The sequence below is a fragment of the Peromyscus leucopus genome, chromosome 1 (assembly GCF_004664715.2).
Source record: "Peromyscus leucopus breed LL Stock chromosome 1, UCI_PerLeu_2.1, whole genome shotgun sequence".
NCBI classification, from domain to species: domain Eukaryota; kingdom Metazoa; phylum Chordata; class Mammalia; order Rodentia; family Cricetidae; genus Peromyscus; species Peromyscus leucopus.
The window spans coordinates 123495103-123520178 of record NC_051063.1 but is presented as its reverse complement, the minus strand read 5'-3'; the positions used below and the strand labels follow the sequence as shown (position 1 = coordinate 123520178).

Genomic DNA, 25076 nt, shown 5'->3' with positions numbered 1-25076 from the left:
TGGGTCATAGGGTAAAGTGTGTCTGACCCTGAGTTGAGTATGAAGGATTTCAAATAGAGGTGGAATTATATTATTTCCCCCCAGTTTCCTTCCTTCTTTCTTTTTAAAGATTTATTTCTTTATTATGTATACTGTGTTCTGTCTGCATGTATGCCTGCATGCCAGTAGAGGGCATCAGGTCTATTACAGATGGTTGTGAGCCATCATGTGGTTGCTGGGAATTGAACTCAGGACCTCTGGAAGGGCAAGCAGTCCTCTTAACCACTGAGCCATCTCTCCAGTTTTTTTTTTTTTTTTTGGTTTTTCGAGACAGGATTTCTCTTTGTAGCTTTGCACCTTTGCTGGAACTCACTCTGTAGACCAGCCTGGCCTCGAACTCAAAGAGATCTGCCTGCCTCTGCCTCCCGAGTGCTGGGATTAAAGGCGTGCACTACTACTGCCCAGCCAGATCTCTCTTAAAATATAAAATTCCTCACCCCTTGCCCCAAGTTCTTTTATAGATTAAAAATCGAAGTCCTGGGGACTGGAGGGATGGCTCAGTAGTTAAGAGTGTATATTGTTCTTGCAAAGACCAGCACCCATGGTGAATGGCTCACAAACACATCACTCCAGCTCCTGGTGATATGGCACCTGTTTCACTTCCTCAGGTACCTGCACACTTATGCACATACCAACACACAGACATATACAGACACACATAATTAAAAATAAAGTCAGTCTTAGGCCGGGCGGTGGTGGCGCACGCCTTTAATCCCAGCACTTGGGAGGCAGAGGCAGGTGGATCTCTGTGAGTTCGAGGCCAGCCTGGGCTACCAAGTAAGTTCCAGGAAAGGCGCAAAGCTACATAGAGAAACCCTGTCTCGAAAAACCAAAAATAAATAAATAAATAAATAAATAAAGTCAGTCTTAAGAGTTTAAGTCTTTGCAGTGGCCTTTCATCAACTGCCTTCTCCCATCTCCCCCACTGCTCCTGCTTCAGACTTTGGTTTTTCTCATTTGCCTAAAACCTCTTTTTTTTTTTTTTTTTTTAAATTCATGTGGACTGCTCTTTCACTTGTTTCAGAACTGAGACTATATTCCCTCTAATTTCTGATTTGGGGGTAGGAGCCCCAGTTGAGAAAGGCTTTCTGATTCCCTGTTATGAACCAGTATCTCCTTCCTCAGGTTCATGACAGCCCTCTTCCCTCTGACTCCTGGGTGATGGAATTACAGTCATGAACTACACACTGTATAACTAATATGGAATGGGTGAATGTGTGTGTGTGTGTGCACATGTGTGTAGTGTACATATTGTGCAGATGGGGTGGGAGTGCCATAGAGCTGGAAGATGAAAAGAAGGAAGAGATCCTTTGGAGGAGAATGAGAACGCTCTTGACAGAAGTGGAGGGTGGGTCTTGTCTCTTCTGGTGTGTAGAGGGAAGGCAGTGTGTTCTGTGTGTTCTGAGGAGGGGAAGGAGCAGCTGCTGCAATATCAGATCGGAAGACCTGGTCTAGGCCTACATTTTAAGGCTTCTGGAGAGCCTGGCCTTGCTTAAACCTGAGGTGGTAGGCAGTAAGAAACTGTTAGGTTTGTTTTGTTTGAACATAGTAGGTCATGGGATGAGATAGTGTTGGAGAGGAGTCACACAAACTGATGCTGTAGGGAGAGACCGGAGTGGTCTGGATCGAGACAGCAGGACAGAGGGTCAGCAGACATGGAAGGGAACAAATGGTGTCCCTGAGACCTGGTGACAGGGATGACATCTGCCGGGTTTCAGTGCACTAACCTTGAACATGTCGGTGGTTTCAAACAAGTTTCCGAAGCAGATGAAGTGTGAAGAGGAAGTAGGAAGCACAGGCCGTCTGAGTGGCTGGTGGTGGTGAGTAGGGCTTGTGTTCTCGTGGGTCACATCTCTGACTGTTACCCAGAGGAGCCTGTCTGTCCTTCCTGGTCTGCTGAGAGTACTTTGTTTGCTTCAAGGTGGCGAGATCCTTTATGTATGGCTCTGTAGGTAGCACCCTAGGGTGCTGCCTGAAATCCCTTTGTTCCATCACCTCCTTTCAGCCTCATTTTCTGTTTCTGATTTTGTTTCTCAGGACAGATTATCTATTCACAAGTGATTAAATTGAATAGAAATTATTTATTTCTGTATGGTTTCCTTTTCGTTAGGCTTCTGGTCAGTTTACTGTTTTTTTTTTTTTTTTTTTTTTTTTAAAGATAGGGTCTCTGTATTTCAGGCTGCCCTTAAACTTGAATCCTCCTGCCTCAGGCTCCTGGGTGCTGGCCAATGTGTGTGGCATGTTATGTACAGGTAGGCTTGTGTACCAGGCACCGAGCACTGGGAACATAGCAGAGAACATGATTAAAATCGCTCTTCATAGAGTCAATAAACAGGAAAGTACTAAATATGAGAGATGGCGAGAAGTATACAAAGAAAAATAAAAGTAGGTGTGGTGGGTAGGTGACTTGGGGGACAGATTTCTCTCTTTGATACTGGGTATTGAGCCTGGGTCTCCAAAATACTAGGCAAAGTCCATATTACTGAGCTACATCTCCAGCTCTGGGTTTCTTCTAAGATTTTATTGTTTTATGTGTAGGATGTTTGGCCTGTGTATGTGTTTATGCACCATATACAAGCCTGGTGCCTGCAGCGGCCGGAGGAGGGGATTGGATCCCCTGGAACTGGAGTTTACAGACAGCTGTGAGCTGCCATGTGGGTGCTGGGAATTGAACTCAGGTCCTCTGGAAGAGCAGCCAGTGCTCTTAACCACTGAGCCATCTCTCCAGTCCCTGGGCTTCTTATTTTAAATGGAGAAGTTGGGGCTGGTGAATTGGCTCAGTGGGTAAGGAGCTTGCGGAGAAGCTGATTGATGACCTGAGTTCCATCCCTGGAATCCACATGGTAGAGGGAGAGAGCTGACTCCTGCGAGTTCCCCTCAGATCTCTCTCTCTCTCTGTCTCTCTCTCTCTCTCTCTCTCTCTCTCTCTCTCTCTCTCTCTCTCTCACACACACACACACACACACACACACACACACACACGTAATAAAATTAGATGGATGGATGGATGGATGGATGGATGGATGAGAAGTCAAGCCTAGAACTTAGACTGAGGCAGGAGAAAAGGAGACCAGCTTGGGCTATTGAAGAAAAACTGTCTTAAAGTAAAATATAAAGAACTCTCACCGATAAAAAGATCTTTGTAGAGATCTGCTGGTGAGAACTGGTTGTGCAAGTGTCTGAGGGAAGAGTGATCAGCGTGGAGAAATGCAAATGGAAACCACTGTAGGCCAGAGTGCTTAAGAGACCCGGAAGCCTTGAGTGCAGAGGCCCAGCCAGAGCCTGACATCAGTGGGCTGAGCTGGGGCCAGGTGTTGGGGTCAGCCCTACTTCCTCCCCAGGTGTCTCCAGTGTCCATCCAGGGTGAGAATTGCTGATTCAGGATTAAATAAGCTCTTTCTCCAGCACTGGAAGGAGACCCAGTGGTTACCCCCTGTGATGGGAAGGCCTTAGGGCATGGTCTAGTGATCTTGCCAGGGATGCTGGGAACCTTGCAGGTAACAAAATTTCAATTTGTATCCCTTTGCTGATCTGATTGCCTCACCTCTCTGGGCCTATTTATTTGTAGAGTGGCTTAAATTTAATGAGTTCCTGGAATCCCTTTAGCTCTGGCAGGCTTTTGTGTTTCTGATGTTGAAAAAAAACCTCTAATCTAGAAAGATATTCTAGAACAATGTTTTCTAATCCTGGTCTTACAACACACTAAGGTGTGTCATAATTATGACAAGAGCTACAGTGAATGTCTCAGTACCAAACTGAAGGAAAATTTGTGCCATCCAGTAGGATCCTGGAAGATGAGCATGCTGGGAAATGGGAGAACTGATTAGAAGCTTCAGAGCTTTTAGTACAAGGGCATCTTGGTCTTTGGAAGGAGGCAGAAGCCTGAGCACTTTGAGTACTAGTCATGGCTCACCTACTGCTGAGTTTCTTGTGATGTGAGAGTAATGTGTTGTAAATGGTAAATTTCTTACATCAAACCCAGAGTCTGTGATTTCAGTGGCTTGGAAGAAACAATAAACTGGGTTAGTAAAGTCTGAGGTCTGTTAGCCCTCTCTACAGCCAGACTATTGGACACCCTAGACTCTCTGGTTAGTAGGCCAGAGCCCCATGGCTGTAGGCACCGAGGTTATCCTGGAGTGAATAACCAGGTACATTCAGAACTTACTCACACTGGACGATAGGTCTAATACCTGCCCTTACCTCAGCCTCTGGTTTTTGTCCTAATTTTGACGTTACAGTTTCTGTTTTGTTTGTTTGAGAGAGCATCTCATGGAGCCCAAGCTAGCTTTGAACTCTTGATCATCTTGCTTCCACCTCTGGAGTGCTGGGATTCCAAGCATGGGCTGCCAACACTTGGCCTCGTTTGTTCTGAAATGTTAAGATCCAAACGTGAAAAGGAAAAAGTTCAGACAATTTAATCCTTGTTTCTTTCTGCAGAATTGGGGTACCTGGTGTCCTTCAACATTTCCATTAACACTATCTGTATCTCTGTTTAGAATCTAAAATAAGAGCTGACCTGTCAAGATTAAGATAAAGATGAAAGCCGGGCGGTGGTGGCACACGCCTTTAATCCCAGCACTCGGGAGGCAGAGGCAGGCGGATCTCTGTGAGTTCGAGGCCAGCCTGGTCTCCAAAGCGAGTTCCAGGAAAGGCGCAAAGCTACACAGAGAAACCCTGTCTAGAAAAACAAAAACAAAAACAAAAACAAAACAAAACAAAAAAAGATAAAGATGAAGTCAGGCTGGGAAATGCATGATTAGAGTGAGAAAGGGCAGAAGGAACTTAATTAGGTATTAAAGAGATAGCCAGGCACATACCTTTAATCCCAGCACTTGAGAGGCAGAGGCAGGAGGATCTCTGTGAGTTTGAGGCCAGCCTGGCTATATAGTGACTTCCAGGTCAGCCAAGAAGAAAACAGAAAAAGAAATTAAAGAAATGAAACCTCCCCCCCTTTCCCTTCTAGACAGATGTGTTTTATTAAAAACAAAAGAAAAAACCAAGAGCAACAAAACCCTTTAATAAGAAAATAAACCTGTCTTGAGAAAACAAAAAACAAAGAAAAAGGAAGAAAGAAAATATGATTAAATTTGGTAGTAATTCAAGCTCTTCAACCTTTCAGGAAAGCTAACAGGATATCTGAAAGACATACAGCCAGTTGCAGATTGTTCTTTGGTAGCAAGTAAGTCTCACACAAGCTGTCCTAATGATTATCACAACCAAGTCCCCCCCCCCCAAAAAAAATAGGTCTCAGTCTGGAGTACTGGCTGCTCTTCCAGAGGACCAGAGTTCAATTCCTAGCACCCACATGGCAACTTGTAACTCAGTCCCAGGGGATCCCATTTGTCCTTTTGGCTTCTAAGGACACCAGGTGCGCATATGGTGTACAGACATATGCAGTCTGTCGGGTGGTGGTGGCACAGGCCTTTAATCCCAGAACTCAGGAGGCAGAGCCAGGTGAACCTCTGTGAGTTCGAGGCCAGCCTGGTCTGCAGAGTGAGATCCAGGATAGGCTCCAAAGCTACACAGAGAAAACCTGTCTCGAAAAACAAACGGTCTCAAGGTACATGCATAGAAGAAAACATACAGACGCCTTTAACGATTGAAACTTTTCCCCCCAAGACAGGGTTTCTCTGTGTGGCCCTGGCTTTTCTGGAACTTACTTTCTAGACCAGGCTGGCCTCGAATTCAAAGATCTACGGCCTGTCTCTGCCTCCCAGTGCTAGAACTAAAGGAGTACACCACCATGCCTGGCTAATAGTCTGAACCATAAACAAGTTTAAGGGTGCCCCACAAGCTGAACATGAAAATATGCAAATAACTTACAACATAAGCGTTTTGATCCTAGACAGCTAAAACGGGCAGCTCACAGAAGGTGACAGCCTCGGGGAGACGTGACGCTTCCCAGCCTAGCCAGTCCGCTCTCCTTGGGGAGAGTCTGCTTGTGGCTTGGTGTGCTTAGAAGGAAAGGAGTGCTGTCCTCCTGTGCTGTTTCTTCCTTTTCCTTAATTTTCTCTAGGAACGGTTTTCCTTTGGTTTAAAATGTTCAACTCCAAGGTTTGGGGTCATCAACTTTATTGGAATAGCACTTGGGAAATGAGAGCGTAGAAAAGGCAGGCTATTTAGTGAGTTTCAACATCCATCTCCCATGTATCACCAGGCCAATGATAGGACATTTCCCCCCACTAAAAAAAATTTTTTTGTTATTTTTTTCCCTATTAAAAAGAAGTTATTTTCTTAAAGAGTTTCATTATAGTCCAGGTTGGCCTTGAACTCCTGATCCTCCTCTCTCTGCTTCAAGTGCTCAGATGACAAGTGTGCCTCATCATATATGATTATTTTCCTTTTTATTATAATTTGTTTATTTATTTATTTTTGAGACAGATTTTCTCTGTGTGTAGCCCTGGCTGTCTTGGAACTTGCTCTATAGACCAGACTGGCCACAGAGATCTGTCTCCTTCTGCTTCCCAAGCGCTGTCATAAAGATGTGCACCACTACTGCTATTATTTATTTAGGCTTTTACATTTTATTTTATGTGTATGAGTGTTTTGCCTATATGTGTATGCCTGCTCTCTGCAGAGGTCAGAAGAGGATGTCAGATCTGAAACTGGAGTTACAGGCAGTTGTGAGCCACCATGCTGGTATTGGGAACCAAACCTGGGTCCTCTAGAAGAGCAGCCAGTGCTCGTAACCACTGAGCCAACTTTCCATCACCTTCCTGTTTTTAAACACAGGGTCTAGCTGGCTATGTAGCCCAGGCTGATCTTCAACTTTCCTGCCTCGGCCTTCTGAATGCTGGGATTATAGGTGTACTATCACACTCTTCTCCAATCCTGTCATTCGTGAGTACTGATAGACCGTTGACTAGTGTTTCGGAACACTGGCCAAATAAATCTAAATCTTGGGGTAGTAGCCAAGCATCAACAGTTTCCAAAGTACCCAAGGTAATTCCTCAGGTCCAGCTATAGTTAAAATCCACCTAAGTAAGCCGGGCGGTGGTGACGCACGCCTTTAATCCTAGCGCTTGGGAGGCAGAGGCAGGTGGATCTCTGTGAGTTCGAGGCCAGCCTGGTCTACAGAGCGAGTTCCACGATAGCCATGATTGTTAGACAGAGAAACCCCGTCTGCCAGCTGTTCCGTCCCTTCTTTGGCTCCCATCAGTTGTTAGTGCTTGCTCCTCAGCCCTCCTACCTGTGGTTTCCCTGTGGTCCACTCCTGTCCTGGAGAGCTTCCTCAGCTTCCGTGGCCCGCATCCTGAGCACTGGATGGGGAGCTGTGGGCAAAGCTGCCTGAGTGCTTGCTCCTGTCCGCTCTGCATGTACTTCTTCCTGTTGGTGATCTGGAAGGTGTGAGGGGAAGCCTGCCTGCCACCGGGGTTGGCAGAACATCATAAATACTGCTTTCATTATGCGGGAGCTACATGTTACATACGGGAAACAGAAACCCTGGTGTAGATGCTCTCTCAAGGTTACATGGCTAGTGAGCTGTCAGGGGATTTTATCTAGACAGAGTCTATGCTCTGAACCACCATGCTATGTAGAGGTGGGGGCAGGCCTGGGGCTGGAAGTTTCGCCCTTGGGGGACTAGCTTTGAATTGAGAGGCTTTACTCGGGTGTACTTATACTGGGATGGTTGTTTCTAGTGTTCTTAAATTCTTTCCTTGCTTTAACATTTATCTTTAAACCCATTTAAAAGCATTTTGTTTCTTTCTTTCCATAGGTGGTGATTGGACTCTAGACCATGTGCCTAGGTAGTTTTTCCTTTCTCCGCAGCTCTACTCTCCCAGCAGCGTTCACCACACCCTTGTTTTGAGAACCTCACTAAGGTATGATGTCTAGGTTGACCTGAGCTGGCCTTGAAGAGCTGAGTTTGGCTACAAGAGAGCTTTTATTGTTTGTTGGGTTTCATTTTGGGGGTAAAATACAACAGATCTCCTTTTAAATGTGCAGCAGCGGTGGTGGCGGCAGTAAGTACATTTGCAGTTGTCCATCCATCCCCCAGTTCTGTCCATTAATAACCCGTCTGTGTCCCACGCTCCTGGCCACCTTCTTTCTTCTTTCTGTCTGTGGATTTGCCTGCTTTAGGGACGGCATGTAAATGGAACGTCTGGCTTCTATCACACTGTCTTCAAGGTTTGTCCGTAGTGCATGTGTCCAGAGTTCCTTGTCTCTCCCCCTTCCTTCCTTCCTTCCTTCCCTCCCTCCCTCCCTCCCTCTCTCCCTCCCTCCCTCCCTCCCTCCCTCCCTCCCTCCTTCCTTCCTTCCTCCCTCCCTCCCGTCATGTGAACAGAATACAAGACTGTCTATGCTAGGCCAGCACTCTCCCACTGAGCCATATCCCTAACCTCCATCCTTTTTCAGGCTGAGTAACCTTCCATTTTATATATTTTATATTTTGTTAATATGTTCATTCGTTGATAAGTGCTTGGGTTGCCCCACCTTTGGGTATTGTAATTGTGACTGTTATATGTAGACATTTTGAGGCCTTGTAGTGTGTGTGTTGTGTATGTGTTTATTTTGAGGCAGGGTTTTGCTCTGTAACTCAAACCTTGAACTTGACTTTTCTGCATCAGCCTCCTGAATACTGACATTAAAGGTCTGCATTCCCATGCTTGTCCCATACACCTAGAAATGGACGTCTGGGTCATTTGGTGTTCTTTTTAAAATTTTTTGAGGAATTTTCCATAGTGGCAATATCTATCTATCTATCTATCTATCTATCTATCTATCTATCTATCTATCTATCTATCTACCTACCTACCTACCTACCTACCTACCTACCTACCTATTTGGTTTTTTGAGACAGGGTTTTCTCTGTGTAGCCCTGGAACTGTAGTGTAGTGGAACTCCCTCTGTAGACCAGGCTGGCCTCGAACTCAGAGAATATGCCTTTACCTCCCAAACGCTGGGATTAAAGGTGTACGCCACCACCGCCCAGCTGTAATACCATTTTATATTCCTTCTAGCAATGCACAAGGCTTCCAGTTTCACACATTCTTACCAAGAGTTGTTATTTTCTGTTTGTTCATATTATTATTACCTGTCCTGTGGGTGTAACTTACAGGATTATCTAGTTTGACCCATGGAGTCCACCAGACAAGGGACTATTTTCCTGAAACAGAAATGTTGTAGAAAATAATTTGATTAAAATCTTCACTCAGCAGTTCACGGCCAGTTGTTTGATTGATGTGCCCTCCTGTTCTTTCTCCTGTTCTTTGTTATTTTGAGGCAAATCCCGTGTATCATGTCATTATATTTGTAAGTGTTTTACTATGTCTTTAAAAAATAAGAAAGATAAGGGCATCTGGGTGTGGTGGTATGCCCCTTTAAGCCTAGCACTCAGGAGGCAGAGGCAGGTGGATCTCTGTGAGTTCTAGGCCAGCTTGGTCTACAAAGTGAGTTACAGGGTAGCCAGGGCTACACAGAGAAACCAGAAAAACAAAACAAAATGAACAAACAAAAAACAAACAAAAGGAAGACAGGGGCTTTTTTATTTTTTTAAAGATAGGATTTCGCTATTTTACTCAGGCTAGCTTCAAACTCCTGGGCTCAAGTAATCTTCCTGCCTCAGCTTTCTGAGTAGTTGGGACCAAAGGATTCATGCCTATACATCCACTAACAAAAGGACCTTTACTATTCCATTTTGTCTGATGATAAAAAGGTGATGTGCCATTGGACATATTCTCCGATATTCCCTTAGATCAGTGGTTCTCAGCCTTCTTAATGTTGTGACCCTTTACCCTTGAGTACATATCCTCATGTTGTGGTGACCTCCAGCCCTAAAATTATTTTCATTACTACTTCATAACTGTAATTTTGCTACTGTTATGGATTGTAATATAAATATTGGATATGCAGGGTATCTGATAGTTGACCCCTGTGAAGGGATCGAGACCCGTAGGTTGAGAACTACTCTCTTAGATCAACAGGAGCATCACAGTGGGTACACTGGTAAATACAGCTGGTTGGATGCTGTGTCTGGAGCTGTGAGGGGTTGTTGGGGAGAGTCTGCCTTAGCTGGGATCACTTTCCTGCAGATTAAGGTTAGAGTAGAGGCTGACTGCCCTTAGGGCTGGGCAGTTATGGTGAGAGGCCACCCAGATCTCTGGAGAGAAGAAAGGGGACTGAGGGAGGGAGGGAGGGAAGAAGGAAGAAAGGTAGATGGTTGACTGCACGTGGATAGGGAACAGAGGTGGATGGGAAGGGAGAGTACGTTGAGTTCCTCATTTTCTGGCTTGATTAGACAGTAGTGTGAAGTGATAGGCATTCAGGACAGACACACTTTGAATTTGGATTCTCGTCGTCCTTTGGCTGTTGCTGGGCAGTGGCAGTGAGCCACAGTTCCTGGTCAGCTAGCCCTGAGATCACATGGACGAACCACCCATATGGTAGTGTATTGTGTGACCAATCTATGATGCTTAGTGGGTCTCTTCGTCTGTTTTCTGCTGCTGTAAGAGAAATACCATAGACTGAGTCATGTATAAACAATGGTTTATTTGGCTTATAGTTCTAGAGGCTGGACAGTCTAAGGTCAGAAGGCCACATCTCCGGTGAGGGCCTTTGTGCTGTATAAGATGAAGTAGTGGGCATGTATGTGAGACAGAAACCCACCATTTTTACTAAGAACCACTCCTTCCTTTACCCATTCACGAGAGCAGAATCCTTATAGCCTAGTCTCCTCTCAAGCCCCACCCCAGACTACGGTATTTCCAGCCTTTAGGAGGAAGAAGCAGGAGGATCAGAAGGAAGGTCATCTTTGGCTGTATGAGACATTGTGTCACCTTCTGAACCCCAAAGGAAGAAAAAAATCAAGTCCTACCCCTTAATGCTGTCACTATGTTATTAAATTTCAGTGTGAATTGTGAAGGAAACATTCAAACCAGATAAGTAGAGTAGGTATCTTAAATTTTGTTTGTTTTTGAAACAGTGTCTCATGTAGCCCAAGCTGGGCTTAAACTCCTGAATATTTACTGCTTCTACCCTCAAATGTTGGGGTTATAGACATGCACTTCCACATCAGGATTACATTTAAAAATAAAACATTTAGTACTTAGTATGTGTGCACTTGTCATGGGGTGTGTGTGTGAAGAAGAGGACAATTTTGGAGAGTGGGTTCTTTCCACCATGTGGGTCTGGAGGATCAAGCTCAGGTTGTCAGGCTTGGCATTCTTCACCCATGGCGTTGTCTTACCAACCCCTACGCTTACAATTTTATTTGCATTTTTAATTTAAAATGAATGACTTTTCTGCAGCAAATCCCATTGTAAGCTGAGGAACCTCTGTGCATGTGTCGGGGTGGCTGAGAGCCCCTTCTGTTTCTATTACCTACTTCTGTGGCAACCACAGAAATCTCCAAGGCTAGGCGTATGTCCCCGTGTTCCTGTGGCATTTTAGCTCATGAGTCTTTTCGACTGTTGTTGGCTTTGGTAGATGAGATGAGTAAGGGGCAGCTTCAGAACTGCCGAACGGTGATTCCAGAGATGGGACCAGTGGTCCGGTGGAATGGCTGCTTTCTCCTCTCGGGAATGGAGGTTTGGTTTCTGGCAAGTCTGAGGTTCTTAGACTCTTGCTTAATTTTGAGGCGTCTTTACTACCAAGACAGGATGCTTTTACAAGGTTCAGTGGGAGGGATTCTTTAAGATGGTGTGTGAGCAAGGATTACTGTCTCCTTTTCTCTTAAGTGTCTGTGTTGTATTCTCACAAGTGGAGTGCCCAGGTAGTGCTGAGATCTGTTTGCAAGTAAGGCAAATTACAGATTTGCAGGTTACAAAGTGTCAGATTTTATCTATACCCCCAGCTCTCTGACTTTGTTGCCTACTCCTAGTTTCTCCTTCTCAGTCAGCTTTTAGTCTGTATAATTCCTACCCCCTCTGCTTCTAATCTGTTTTCCTTTTAATTTTGATTATTTGTATTTTATGTGTATGGGTGTTTTTGTCTGTACATCTGTATACCATGTGTGCCTGGTGCCCTCAGAGGCCAGAAAAAAAGCATTATATCTCCTGCAATTAGAGTTATAAACAGGTGTTAGCCTGGGTCAAATGGGAATCAAACCTGGTTCCTCTGGAAGAGCAGCTAGTGCTCTTAACCACTGAGCCATCTCTCCATCCCATATTCCATTTTCTTGTAACACAGCAGTTTTATTGTGGGAAAACTCACATACCATTCAGGACCTTTACAATACATAATTTAGTGGAATTGAGTGTGTTCATAAAGTTGTATCCCTTTATGACTTAGGATCAACCTGTGCCTTCCTCCTGGGTCCTAGCTCCTAGATCTTAAAGCTAGCCTTTTATCTCCACTGGTTTCTCATTGATCTCATGTTCAGGCAGATGTCCTTATCCTGGGACCTTGACCAATAGGTGCGTTTTCACTGATGAAATATTTAGATTTAATCAGTTTCTGTAGGGATCCAGGAATCATAGACAAGGGCTACTTCAGATAGATCCTTTCCTACTCACAAGGCCTACCACCCCTTAAGGCCTTTCTTTCTGGAAGTTTCAGAGGCTAGGTTGTAGTCAAGTGGTAAAGGGTATGTTCAGTATGCATAGTGACCTGAGTTTAGTCTCTAGCCCCCGATTCCAAGTCTTAGAAACTATACACAACATGTTGCACATTTGCCTAATACTTGACTGGTAATAAACTTACTTGGGAATCTGTGACTACCCTTGAATAATCTCAGCTCTGAACAAAGGATCTCGGGAGATTCTAATGGTGGATCACCTTCCAGTAAACACAGTGGGACTTATAAACAAATAAGGAAATGGATGGTAGTATATGTTTAGTGATCGTAAGTGCTGTGAAAAAAAAAAAGCAAGGCAGAAACAAACAAATAAACAAATAAATAAAATAAAATAAAATAAAGGGCTGGAGATTAGGGGTAGGGATGGTTGTGGAGAGTACACACATAGAGTAAAGATTTGTAGGACATGAGGAGGTGAGCCCACAGGGACCTCGAACAAGAACCTTTCTTTTCATCTTGTTTCTCTGTGTAGCCCAGGCTGACCTCCAACTCAGCCTCCTAAATTATGGGATTATAGGTATGCACCAAGTGGGCAAGGACTTGTAGATCAGAGAAAGCAGGGAATGTACAGGTTCTGAGGCAGGAGCATTGCCAGAATGCTTGAGGAATGGTAAGGAGATCGATGGGTGCCATGACAGACTTGATGGGATAGAATCTTGTGGAGGAGGCATGCCAGTGAGATGCAGCAGGCTGTGTAGGCTGCAAGAGAGACTGGAGCTTGTTCAGGAGGAGACAGGATGGTGTTGGAGAGGCATGAGAGGGGGGTTATTGCCTGACTTACATTTTCAAAGCAGCATTTGGCTGTTATGTTCACCGTGTCTGTTATAGGCCAGGGCAGAATCCAGGAGAGGTGATGCTGTTGCTCGTAGTGAGAAATGGCTGGATTTGGATGTATCTTAAAAGTATAGTCATGGTATTTGCATGTGGGTTAGGTGGAAGGTATGAAGGGCAGAAAAAAAATTGACCTCAGCACCTGGAATAATGGCAGTGTCATTTACTGAGGAAGGATGAGTGTAAGGAAATCAGAAGTTGCTATTAGGTCTAGTAGATGTGAGGTGTCTGTTAGACATCTAAGGAGAGTGCCAAGTCTAGAAGTACAGTTAATAATTTAGTGAGTTCTTGCCAAAGGTTTGGAAAGGCAGGAAAGCAAAGATTTTATTGAAAACAACTGTAATAATGGGAGAGTAAGGAAAACTACGGAGCTTGGGTGACTTCCGTGGGGATCCCATGCCTCGGTGTGAGTTCCAGAGCAGGGTCTCCATAAGCTTCAGCTTTTGTAACCCGTGGATAAACTCCCTTCGCTGAACCCTAGTTTTCCATGTGTAAAATCAAGAGGTTGGAGTAGAACAATGTTCTAGAAACAACCAGGAAGCTTTGACCCAGACCTGTTGAGTCAGAATTGCTGTGTCTGGAGCCTGGGCATCTGTTTTAGTCATTTGCAGATTGTTACTACTACTACTACTACTACTACTACTGTTTTACATGTATTACGCTTTATTTCTTTGTGTGTGTATGTGCACACATGCCACGGTACTTGTGTGGAAGGTAGGGAACAATGTATAGGAGTTGTTTCTCATCTTCCACTACAGGTGGATTTTTCTTTGGGCCACCAGCTCACAAAAAATGACACAGAAACTTATAACTATCAAAGCTCGGCCTATAGCTTAGGCTTGTCCCTAACTAGTTCTTATAATGTAAGTTAACCCACATTTTTTAATCTATGTTCTTTTATGTGGCTTGGTCCCTTTATCCCATACCCTGCCTTTATTCCTCTCCGAGTCCATTCTGTCTCCAGAAGTCCTGCCTAACCTCCTTCTACCTAGATAATGGCCATTCAGCTCTTTTTTTTTTTTTTAAGATTTATTTATTTATTATGTAGACAGGAGAGGGTGCCAGATCTCATTACAGATAGTTGTGAGCCACCATGTGGGTGCTGGGAATTGGACTCAGGACCTCTGGAAGAGCAATCAGTGCTCTTAACCTCTGAGCCATCTCTCCAGCCCCCAGCTCTTTATTAAACCAATCACAGTGACACATCTTCACACGGTGTAAAGGAATATTCCACAACATTCCACCATGTGGGTTTGGGGGCTTGAACAGTTGTCAGGTTTGGCAGTTGGTGCCTTTACCTGCTCAGCTATCTTGCTGGCCCTGTTTATTTTCTGCTTTATAGGCAGACTACAGCAGTTACAGTGGCACCTGGAAGCCACTAGACACGATGATTTTGGAGGTCCTCTTCTGTTCTTACATCCTGTGTAATGCCTGTGCCTGCCACAGAACAGCTGTTTCTTATCTGCTTTTCTAAGGCGGAGGCTCCTTGGGCTGTTTTTCTGTTTTTAATTGTTTGAACGTCAGGTGTCTCATGGAGCGAAACATTAGCCATTCACTAGAATATGTGTGATTTTTTTTTTCTCTTTTTTTTTTTTTTTTCCGAGACAGGGTTTCTCTGCGTAGCTTTGCGCCTTTCCTGGAGCTCACTTGGTAGCCCAGGCTGGCCTCGAACTCACAGAGATCCGCCTGGCTCTGCCTCCCAAGTGCTGGGATTAGAGGCGTGCGCCACCACCGCCCGGCGAATATGTGTGATTTTTTTTGGGCCACTTGTCCTATAAGCAAGCCTCAATTATGTCCAGGAGAGTTGTGATGTGTGTATGGAAGGGTCTGTTATCCACCTTCGGAGTCCATACTTAGTAGAAATTTACTAGCTGTGCATAAGTTTGCCCAGCTGTTGTAGCCTTGTCTGTTCAGGGACTCTGAAGTCCTTAAGGCTAGTTTAATCATTCATTTGAATCAAAGTCTGGCCGCACAGCGGGGAGAAAGCCAGTCCTTAGGGCTCATAACTCCTTATTACTTTAGCTCTACCATTCCTAGTCTGGGACTTGGTTCTGGGTCCAGAAATATGCATCCCCTCCCCCCACATTTCCTTTGATCTAGTTGGTGATTTTGCTAACTTCCTTTGAATACCATCCATGGAGGCAATGTCTCAATGACCAATGTCCCCTCCAGAGTCTAGGCGGAAGCTCCTGCAGGTCTTGGGAGCAGTGGCGTGCTTTTTTTTTTTTTTTTTTTTTAATTTATTTTAACTTTATTTTATGTGCATTGGTGTGAAGATGTGAGATCCCAGGGAACTGGAGTTATAGACAGTTGTGAGCTGCCATGTGGATGCTGGGAATTGAACCCAGGTCTTCTGGAAGAGCAATCAATGCTAATAACTGCTGAGCCATCTCTCCAGCCCCTTCAGTCTGCTTTCTTATGGTACTCAGGACCATCAGCCCAGGGGTGGCACTACCCCCAGTGAGCTGTACCCTATTACATCAATCATGAGTCAAAAATGAGCTACAAGCTTTTCATACACCAATCTAGGGGGGACATTTTCTCAGTTGAGGTTCCCTTCCTAGTTTGTGTCGGGTTGGCATGAAACTAGTCAGCATATCAGGCCTCCTTATTTATGAACAGCTTGGTTTAAACTCATTATCCTAGTGTATAATGTGAGACCCTGTTTCAAAGAGCAATAATGTTGTGGGTTTGGTTTTGTTTTTATTGTTCTCTAGGCTCATCATTTCTGAGGTGTCAGTCCCTAATCGATTTGCCTTGTTACTTTGGGCCTGATTGAGGAAACTTGTGGTGGTAGAGCAGCTGTATGATCTCATGGCAGCTGTGAGACAAAAGCGAGAACAGGCAGGGCTCTCAGTGTCCTTCAGAGGCGTGCTGCCAGTGAGCTGCCTGCCTTCTCCTAAGCTCCACCATCTTTCCCGTGGAGCCATGGCTGCTAACCAAGCATTCAGTGCACCGCTTTTGGGGAGATAGCCAAGATCCAAAGTAGAACAGATAGTCTCATGAGTTGAGATCCAGCATTCTAGGTAACTTATAAAAGCATGAAACTTGAGCCTAGGACTCGTCAGTAGGTTAACACCTTTATTTATTTATTTATTTTTATTTATTTATTTATCTTTTATGTATGTATGTATGTATGTATGTATGTATGTATGTATGTATGTAGTTACCTAGAAATGACAATCACATCCATGTGCCCACTAGACGTATGGTGGACAGTCACTCAAATTCTATGGTGTTCAGTTGCTTTTTTTTTTTCCTGAGACAGGGTTTTTCTTTATAGCCTTGGCTATCCTGGAACTCACTCTGTTAACCAAGCTGGCCTTGAACTCAGAGATCCCTTTGCCTTTGCCTCCAGAGTGCTGGGATTAAAGTTGTGCTCCACCACTGCCCAGCTTAGTGGATTTGGTTTTTGGTACGATTTTGATATTTAAATTCTTTTTTTTTTTTTATGTTGTGATGGTTAATTTTTTAAAAAAGATTTATTTATTAATTATAAATGAATGCCTGTATGTATTCCTGCACTCCAGAAAAGGGCACCAGATCTCATTATAGATGGTTGTGAGCCACCATGTAGTTGCTGGGAGTTGAACTCAAGACCTATCTCTTAACCTCTGAGCCATCTTTCCAGCCCTGGATTTTGATATTTAAAGTCAAGAAATTCTGCCTACTAATTTTGCCATAGGCATATAAAATTATATATTATTTTTACCCCTCACAGAATTCTAATTGGTCAGTTAGACTTGGTGAGACCCCATTCAATTAAGATGTTCCTTATTCCTTGCTAAAGTATTTGGTAAAATTTCCCAGACAAACTAGTAGAGCCTATAAAAACAGTGGGAGTTTATACTCACTTTTTCCCTTCCATAGATCTTCCCCGAAGTGAAAACTTACCCTCACTCTGCCAGCCTTCCAATTGTTCTCTTTTGTTATTTGAATTAGGGTCTCATTGCATAGTCTGGACTGGTCTGGAGCCAGTTCTCCCTCAACCTTGCCCAGTTCCGGGTTGTTTTATTCTCCCATTGTTTCTCCCTTGGGAAAAATTGGTTCTCAGTCTGGCTCACTGAAAGCCAGTGGTCCTCATCATTCTCCATTGCCAGTGCGCCCTGAGCCATTCAGTGAACACACTAGGTCTGGATCTGGTCTGTCCAGATACTTCAGGGTCATCCTCTGCCACGAGCTGTTCTTCATGAGCCATTGGCCGTAGGTGGTGTTTGTGATCTCTCCAGGCAAGGTTGCTAGAGCTTCCCAACTTAGCTTGCTTCCTTCAACACATTGCCCACCCCAAGGTATGCCAAAGTCACTTATTTGTATAATACCTTTTATTTTATGAGTTATTCCATTGTTCTTTTCTAACTAGCATTAATTGCCCTGATAAATCATGCCAGATGTGTATTAATAATTTTAGACTTCTACCCTGATATGGTGGTAATATCTGTAACCACACTCTTGGGAGTTAAGACATTACCATGAGTTCAAAGCCAGCTTGAACTACAGCGATCCTCTCTGAGAAATTCTGTAATAATTATCTTTGCCATTTATATCTCTTTTTCTGTAGGGATTATTGGGCTTTTCTTTCAAAAATTTTTATTTAATTTTATGTGTATATGTATGTGCCTGAATGTATGTATGTACATTATGTGATTGCAGTGTACAGGAAGCCAGGAAGCATATGATTCCCTAGAAGTTACTGATGGTTGTGGGTCACTATGTGGGTGCTAGGAACTGACCCTAAGTCATCTGCAAGAGCAGTAAGTGCTCTTAATTATTGAGCCATCTCTCCAGGCTCTATTGGCTTTACTTATGCATTGTTAAATTGCTTTAACAATTTATAATTTATTATTTATTTATTATATAAATTACTATTTATAAAATTTTTACCACAACTCTGTAACACTTGGGAGTATTACATTTTATTTAAAGAAAAACAATTTTTTTTTACCCCCAGACAGGGTTCCTCTGTATATCCCTGGCTGTCCTGGAACTTGCTCTGTAGACCAGGCTGGCCTTGAACTTACAGAGATCTGTCTGCCTCTGCCTCTGCCTCTGAGTGCTGAGATTAAAGGCGTGTGCCAACACCTCCCAGCTAAGAAAAAAAATTTAAAGCAAGTTCTCATATAGGTTCAGGCTGACCCCAGACATAATTGTTGCTGGCCTTGAACTCCTGATCATCCTGCCTCTAACCCCCAGAGTGCTGGGATTGCAGGTATGTGCCACCATATCTGTCTTTGTTTAGTTACTTTTTGAGATGTAGCCCAGGCTACCCTTCTCTCAGTACTGTAGCCTCAGCCTTCCCAAGAGCACCGTTCTGATCTAAGAACTCTTCACCAAGCCCTGTCGTTTTCTGGTGAAGGACACTGAGCCCCAGCACATCATTCACTGTGTGCTGAGACTCCTGTGCTGAGGAGCCACTCTGTGCCACTAGAGGAGACAGGGAGGGAGCTTCTGGAAAAGAGCCCTGAAGGCATCTCCTCATTGTTATGCTGCCCTGCACATCTGTTCACTTGGTATCGGGATGCTGGTGTCTGCCTGTTGTTTATGGACTCCAACAACTAGTCCATGAGACAAGTATCTGTTCTGTTTAAAACCTTAATCTCATTCCAGTGGAATAGTCTGCTGACCTGTGTTTAAATAATTGGTATTTAAATCCACCATAACTGGCTATCTTTCCAATGGGAGGAAGTATGCTTTTCTCATTTCTAGGGGAACTCCTAGGCAGGGAGCTCTGCTTTGTTGAGGGTTTGGGTGTTGGTGGTTGTGATGTAAGAAACCAAACTTGCAAGCCTCTTGAGAGGTAAGAGAAACACTTTCATCCTGCATCTGCATAACTTGCTAGTAATCTCATCACCCTAAACCGTTTTCTTTTTCTTTTCAATCATAGCTCCAATATAAATTGTTATATTGTATATTGTTATCATAATGTGATAAAACTTTTGTATTAGTCTTTTTTAAGCTAACAAGTAATTTTCTTTGTTGTGTAGATTATTGACCATGTTTTTGTTGACTGTATAATAGTCAAATATTTAATCATTCCCCATTCCTAGGTGTTTAGTCTAGGCCCTGAGTCTTCTGTGTAAGAAAGGATTGACCTTGAATTTATGATCCTCCGGCTTCCACCTCTGAAGTGCTAGGATTATAAGTGTTCTCCACCCACCTGGTTCACACCCCCACAACACACTCTTTATTTGGTGCTGGAATTAGACTGACAAAGTCTTTCTGCGGATGCTAGCACCCAGATGGAGGGATCCATCCCCTCAGCCTTAAAATTAACTCTAAGACTACAGACTACATTGATATCTCTTTACTTGCATGATATTTTCTATTTTTATTTATGGTCTTTGGTCTTTCTTTATTAAGGCTGGAGAGGTGGCTCAGCAATAAAGAGCACTTGTTCTTGCCGAGGACCCCAGTTGACTCCTAGCACCCCAGCATAGTAACTCCTAACCTCCCACAGTGGGGGGCTGTGTCCCCAGTCTTACTCACACAGTGTACACACATGTACGTGTGAGCAAAATACACATGCATTAAAAATGTTAAAAAGAGATTTTAATAGGAGAAGCAAGAGCAGCTGGGCGTAGTGGCGAATACCTTTGATTCCAGCATTTAGGAGGCAGAGGCAGGTGGATCTCTGGGAGTTAGAGGAAAGCCTAGTCTACAAAATGAGGCAGGACAGCCAGGAATATATAGAGGGACTCTGTCTCCAAAATCAGAAGAAGGAGAAGAAAGCATGGAGAGAGGAGGGGGACAGCATATATGAATCTGAGTACACACACATGCTGCAAAGATCCTCAAACTCTGGCAGTGGGTGCAGAGGACTCTAGGTACCATTTGTTCCTGGTATTCATGTGTGTGGACTGTGGGAGCCACCCAGGGGTGAACATACCAATGAAATACAGGGAGTGAGTCAGGTAGAGGTGATGGGCTCAATTGGATAGGAGGGTATCTGCCCTCTCTTCTGGTCATGTGGTCATGGGGCCAGCCAGAAATGTCCAAGTATTGAGGGTAAGACTTCACAGGCGGGCTAGAGAGATGGCTCAGAGGTTAAGAGCACTGCTTGTTCTTTCAAAGGTCCTGAGTTCAATTCCCAGCAACCACATGGTGGCTCACAACTATCTGTAATGAGATGTGGTGCCCTCTTCTGGCCTGCAGGGATATGTGCAGGTGGAACACTGTATACATAATAAATAAAAATCTTAAAAAAAAAAAAAAGACTTCACAGGCAAGCTTGTTACCACATATAAGCTTCTCTTTTTAGCCTCCCCTACCTTTCAGCAGGCTAGAAACCTCTTAGGCTGAAACTCAGGTATGTGACTTCCTACTATAAAAGGTGGGGTTCTGCAGGGGCAGGCCAGTTGCACGAATGTATTAGTGTGGTGAATATTCAGTACAGATGATGTAGGACAGTTCAGAGAAGCCCTGGTGGTCATTGATTCTCTTCTTCGTTTCTCTTATAGCTCTTGTCAGCATCCAGCCATGGGGGACATGAAAACCCCCGATTTTGATGACCTTCTGGCTGCCTTTGACATCCCAGATCCCACAAGTCTTGATGCCAAGGAGGCCATCCAGACCCCCAGTGAGGAGAATGAGAGTCCTCTGAAGTCTTCAGGCATGTGTATGGATGAGAGCGCATCCTTGGCTCACTCAGGGTCCGCCCCAGATGTGCCGGCCGTGAGTGTCATTGTCAAGAACACCAGCCGCCAGGAGTCGTTTGAAGCGGACAAAGACCACATTGCTCCCAGTCTCCTACACAACGGGTTTCGGGCTTCAGACCTGCCTCCAGACTCCCACCATTGTGGGAAGTTCGACTCTACTTTCATAAATGGAGACAGTATTCGGAGTTTTACGGGCAAGCTAGAGTCCTCCAAGTCAGAGCCGTTACCCACCTTCAACCAGTTCAGCCCGATCTCTAGCCCAGAGCCTGAGGACCCTGTCAAAGACAACAGCGGGTTTGGGATAAAGTCCAAGCACTCGGATAGTTATTTCCCTCCCCCTCCTGGGTGTGGGGCTGTGGGGGGCCCAGTCTTGGAAGCTCTGGGTAAGTTCCCAGTCCCAGAGCTACACATGTTTGATCACTTCTGTAAGAAAGAGCCCAAACCAGAGCCTTTGCCTTTAGAGAGCCCCCAGGAGCAGGAGCGGGGTGGGCCGAAGGTGTCGGAGCCTCACAAGGATCTGGATTCCAGTCGGTTCTTTGGGGAATCTTTGGAATTCAATAGTCACTCTAGCAACAGTGTTGGAGAGCCCAAGAAGCTTGCTCCAGAGCTTAGTGCTTGCTCCTCTGTGCCCCCTAGGCAGCGTCTGAAGCCAGCCCACTCCAAACTGTCCTCTTGTGTTGCAGCCTTGGTGGCCCTACAGGCCAAAAGGGTGGCCAGTGTCACCAAGGAGGATCAGCCTGGTCACACAAAGGATTCCTCAGGGCCCACTAAAGAGGTTTCTAAAGGCAGCCCCAAAATGCCCAAGTCACCAAAGAGTCCCCGGAGCCCTCTGGAGGCCACTAGAAAAAGTATCAAGCCATCAGACAGCCCTCGGAGCATCTGCAGTGACAGTAGCAGCAAAGGGTCCCCTTCTGTGGCTGCCAGCTCCCCACCAGCAATTCCCAAAGTCAGAATCAAAACAATTAAGACATCATCAGGAGAAATCAAACGAACTGTTACAAGGATCTTGCCAGACCCCGATGATCCAAGTAAGTCCCCTGTTGCGTCACCTGTAGGGAGCACCATTGCTGAGGCCCCAAGTGAGGTGCCAGGGGATGAGGGCACAGCCCTGCCTGTGGAAGAGCACTTTCCTGAGGCAGGCATAAATTCAGGGAGCCCCCAGGGTGACAGAAAAGGGGACGAGAGCATGATAAAGGCCAGTGACTCGTCATCTCCCTGCCGCATCTCTGGGCCCCGGGCCCCAAAAGGAGCTGCCCTGAACTCACAGACGAGTAAGAAGCAACAGAGCACAGCACTTCAGGCATCAACCCTGGCCCCTGCCAGTCTGTTGCCCAAAGCTGTGCACTTGGCCAACTTGAACCTGGTCCCCCACAGTGTTGCCGCGTCTGTGACTGCCAAGTCCTCAGCACAGAGACGGAGCCAGCCTCAGGTCACGCAAATGACAGTTCCCCTGGTCCACCAGGTGAAAAAGGCCGCCCCTCTAATCGTGGAGGTCTTCAACAAGGTCCTCCACAGCTCTAACCCTGTGCCCCTCTATGCGCCAAATCTCAGCCCGCCTGTAGACAGCAGAATCCATGTGCCGGCCAGTGGGTACTGCTGTCTGGAGTGTGGCGACGCGTTTGCCTTAGAGAAGAGCCTGAGCCAGCACTACAGCCGGCGGAGTGTGCACATCGAGGTGCTGTGCACGCTGTGCTCCAAGACGCTGCTCTTCTTCAACAAGTGCAGCCTGCTTCGGCACGCCCGAGACCACAAGAGCAAGGGACTTGTCATGCAGTGTTCTCAGCTGCTTGTGAAGCCCATCTCTGCGGACCAGATGTTTGTCACAGCTCCTGTGAACTCCACGGCACCAGCAACCCCAGCCGCTTCTTCCTCCCCTAAACCCAACCCCACTTCAGGCAATGCCAACCCTGCAATTCCAGCCTTGCCACTTTACCCAGACCCGGTGAGGCTCATCCGGTATGGAACCAAATGTCCTGAGTGTCACAAGCAGATGCGAGACTATATGGTCCTGGCTGCACATTTCCAGAGAACAGCAGAGGAAACCGAGGGGCTGGTAAGTGGACTGTTGCTGTGTTGGGTGTTGGGCCTCAGGCCCACACAGGTTCATGATGGGAACTGGGGAAAGCCCATTAATGTGAGTCTTAGAAGAGGACATCTGCCTTCATAGTTAGTGTCTCACCTGATTATATAGTGCTTGGTTTTTATTTGCAAAAATACCCTATCCAATCTGTGAGGAAAGCCTGAAAACCTAGCAAGTTTAGCTGGGGGGGGGGGGGGGTGTATGTTTATAATCCCAGCACTAAGGCTAAGGCAGGAAGATCAGTTTGAGGCCAGGCTGGGTTATAGCAAGATCCTGTCTCAACAAATAAAAACAAAACAGTGTCTTGATGGACATGTCCCATGTCCACTCCCACTCAGACTGGCAGTTGTTTGGTCCAAATTCAGGCCTCTGAGGGCTTGGCATGGGTGATCTCTCTCTGGCCTCTAGCAGATGGCAGCATGGTTTTGGCATGTGTCCAAACAACCTGGGGTTGGGGACAGGTGAATTCCTGCCGTATCCCTTAGTCTGTTTTCTAAGAACTGTGTCTTGAAGTCATTCCATCCCCAGTAGACAGCTGTTGAGCAGAGCCTCTTTGGAGACAGGACAGAGGCAAGGCTGAGCTGAAAGAAGGCGAGTGTAGGCACGGAGGCCTCAGGCACTCTCCATCTCTCAGCCATGTTCTCCCAGCTCTAGAAAGAAGTTCAGCTTTTCTGCTTGTTCTGATTCCTGCTTAGAGTTGGTGAGGTATGTGGTTTTTTAAAAGGCACTTGGTGCTGTACCCTTTAGTGCCCTTGGTATTGGTAGCAGATTCTGTCAAGAAGACAGCCTCAAGTTGTGTTTGTACATAGTTATAATCCCAACATGTTGGGCTGGAGGCAGGAGGGCTATGCAGTAAGACTTTATCTTTAAAAAAAAGAAAGACCTCCAGATTGGACTGTGTATGTGTATCTGTGTGTATGTCTTTATGTGTCTTTGTGTGTCTGTGTGAGTGTGTCTGTATGTCTGTTTATATGTACATATGCAAACATGTGTGTGCATGTAGATTACAAAGAACATAAGGTTTTTTCTTACTTCCTTGAGACAGGGTCTTTTTTAATTGGAAGCTCACCATTTTGCTTAGGTTAGCTGGCCAGCAAGCTTCCAGGATCTGCCTGTTTCTACCCCTCAACACCGGGGTCACATTCATGCACAGCCATACACAACATGTTTACATGGATACTATCTAACTCAGGCCCGTAGGCTTGCACAGCATGTTTACATGGATACTGTCTTAACTCAGGCCTGTATACACAGCATGTTTACATGGATACTGTCTAACTCAGGCCCGTGTACACAGCATGTTTACATGGATACTGTCTAAATCAGGCCTGTATACACAGCATGTTGTATTAGTTTGCTTTTTATTGCATAATAAAGACTATAATCACTGGCTAGAGAGATGGCTCAGTGATTAAAAGCATTTGTTGCTTTTGTAGAGGACCCAGGTTTGTTACCTGGCACCTACATGTTGGCCCACAAACACCAATAACTTCAATTTCTGGGGATTTGATACACTCCTGACCTCTGGAGGCACCATGAATGCACATTGTACACACACAGATATGTACTACACACAGGCGGAATACTCATAGTTATAAAAATGAAATAAATAAATCTTTTTTTAAAGGCCAGGTGATAGTAGTAGGCAGTAGTCTGCATCCAAACCTCTGCTGTGTCTGACCAACGATTGAGATTAAAACAAGGTTAAGAACCCAGCTGTATAGCTGACATCTGGCAGGCATAGGCGCAGTGTTACGTGGTTGTGTCAGTTAAATTGGGCCTGTGAGGTCCGGGAGAGGGTGTCTGAAGGGGTTCTGGCTGTGGGGAACAGAGGTCAGAGTTCTGCAGAGATGGTAAGGTGTGGTTGGCCATGTGCTGGGTAGTGGCAGGAAGTTGAGCTTCTGCAGAAGACTCGGTGTCTGAAGTGGCCAGGGAGTACCATAGGGTCACCGTCTCA

General features: G+C 45.2%; 1 protein-coding gene across 1 annotated transcript in view; it reads left to right on the top strand.

Moving 5' to 3' along the window:
• Positions 1 to 25076, top strand: part of Znf592 (zinc finger protein 592) — a 50848-nt gene that overhangs the window by 7539 nt on the left and 18233 nt on the right. The window contains exons 2-3 of the mRNA XM_028873779.2: positions 7757 to 7862; positions 20842 to 23092. Of these exons, the coding sequence (XP_028729612.1) occupies positions 20861 to 23092 (2232 nt within the window). The 5' untranslated portion in view covers positions 7757 to 7862; positions 20842 to 20860. The remainder of the gene's footprint in view (positions 1 to 7756; positions 7863 to 20841; positions 23093 to 25076) is intronic.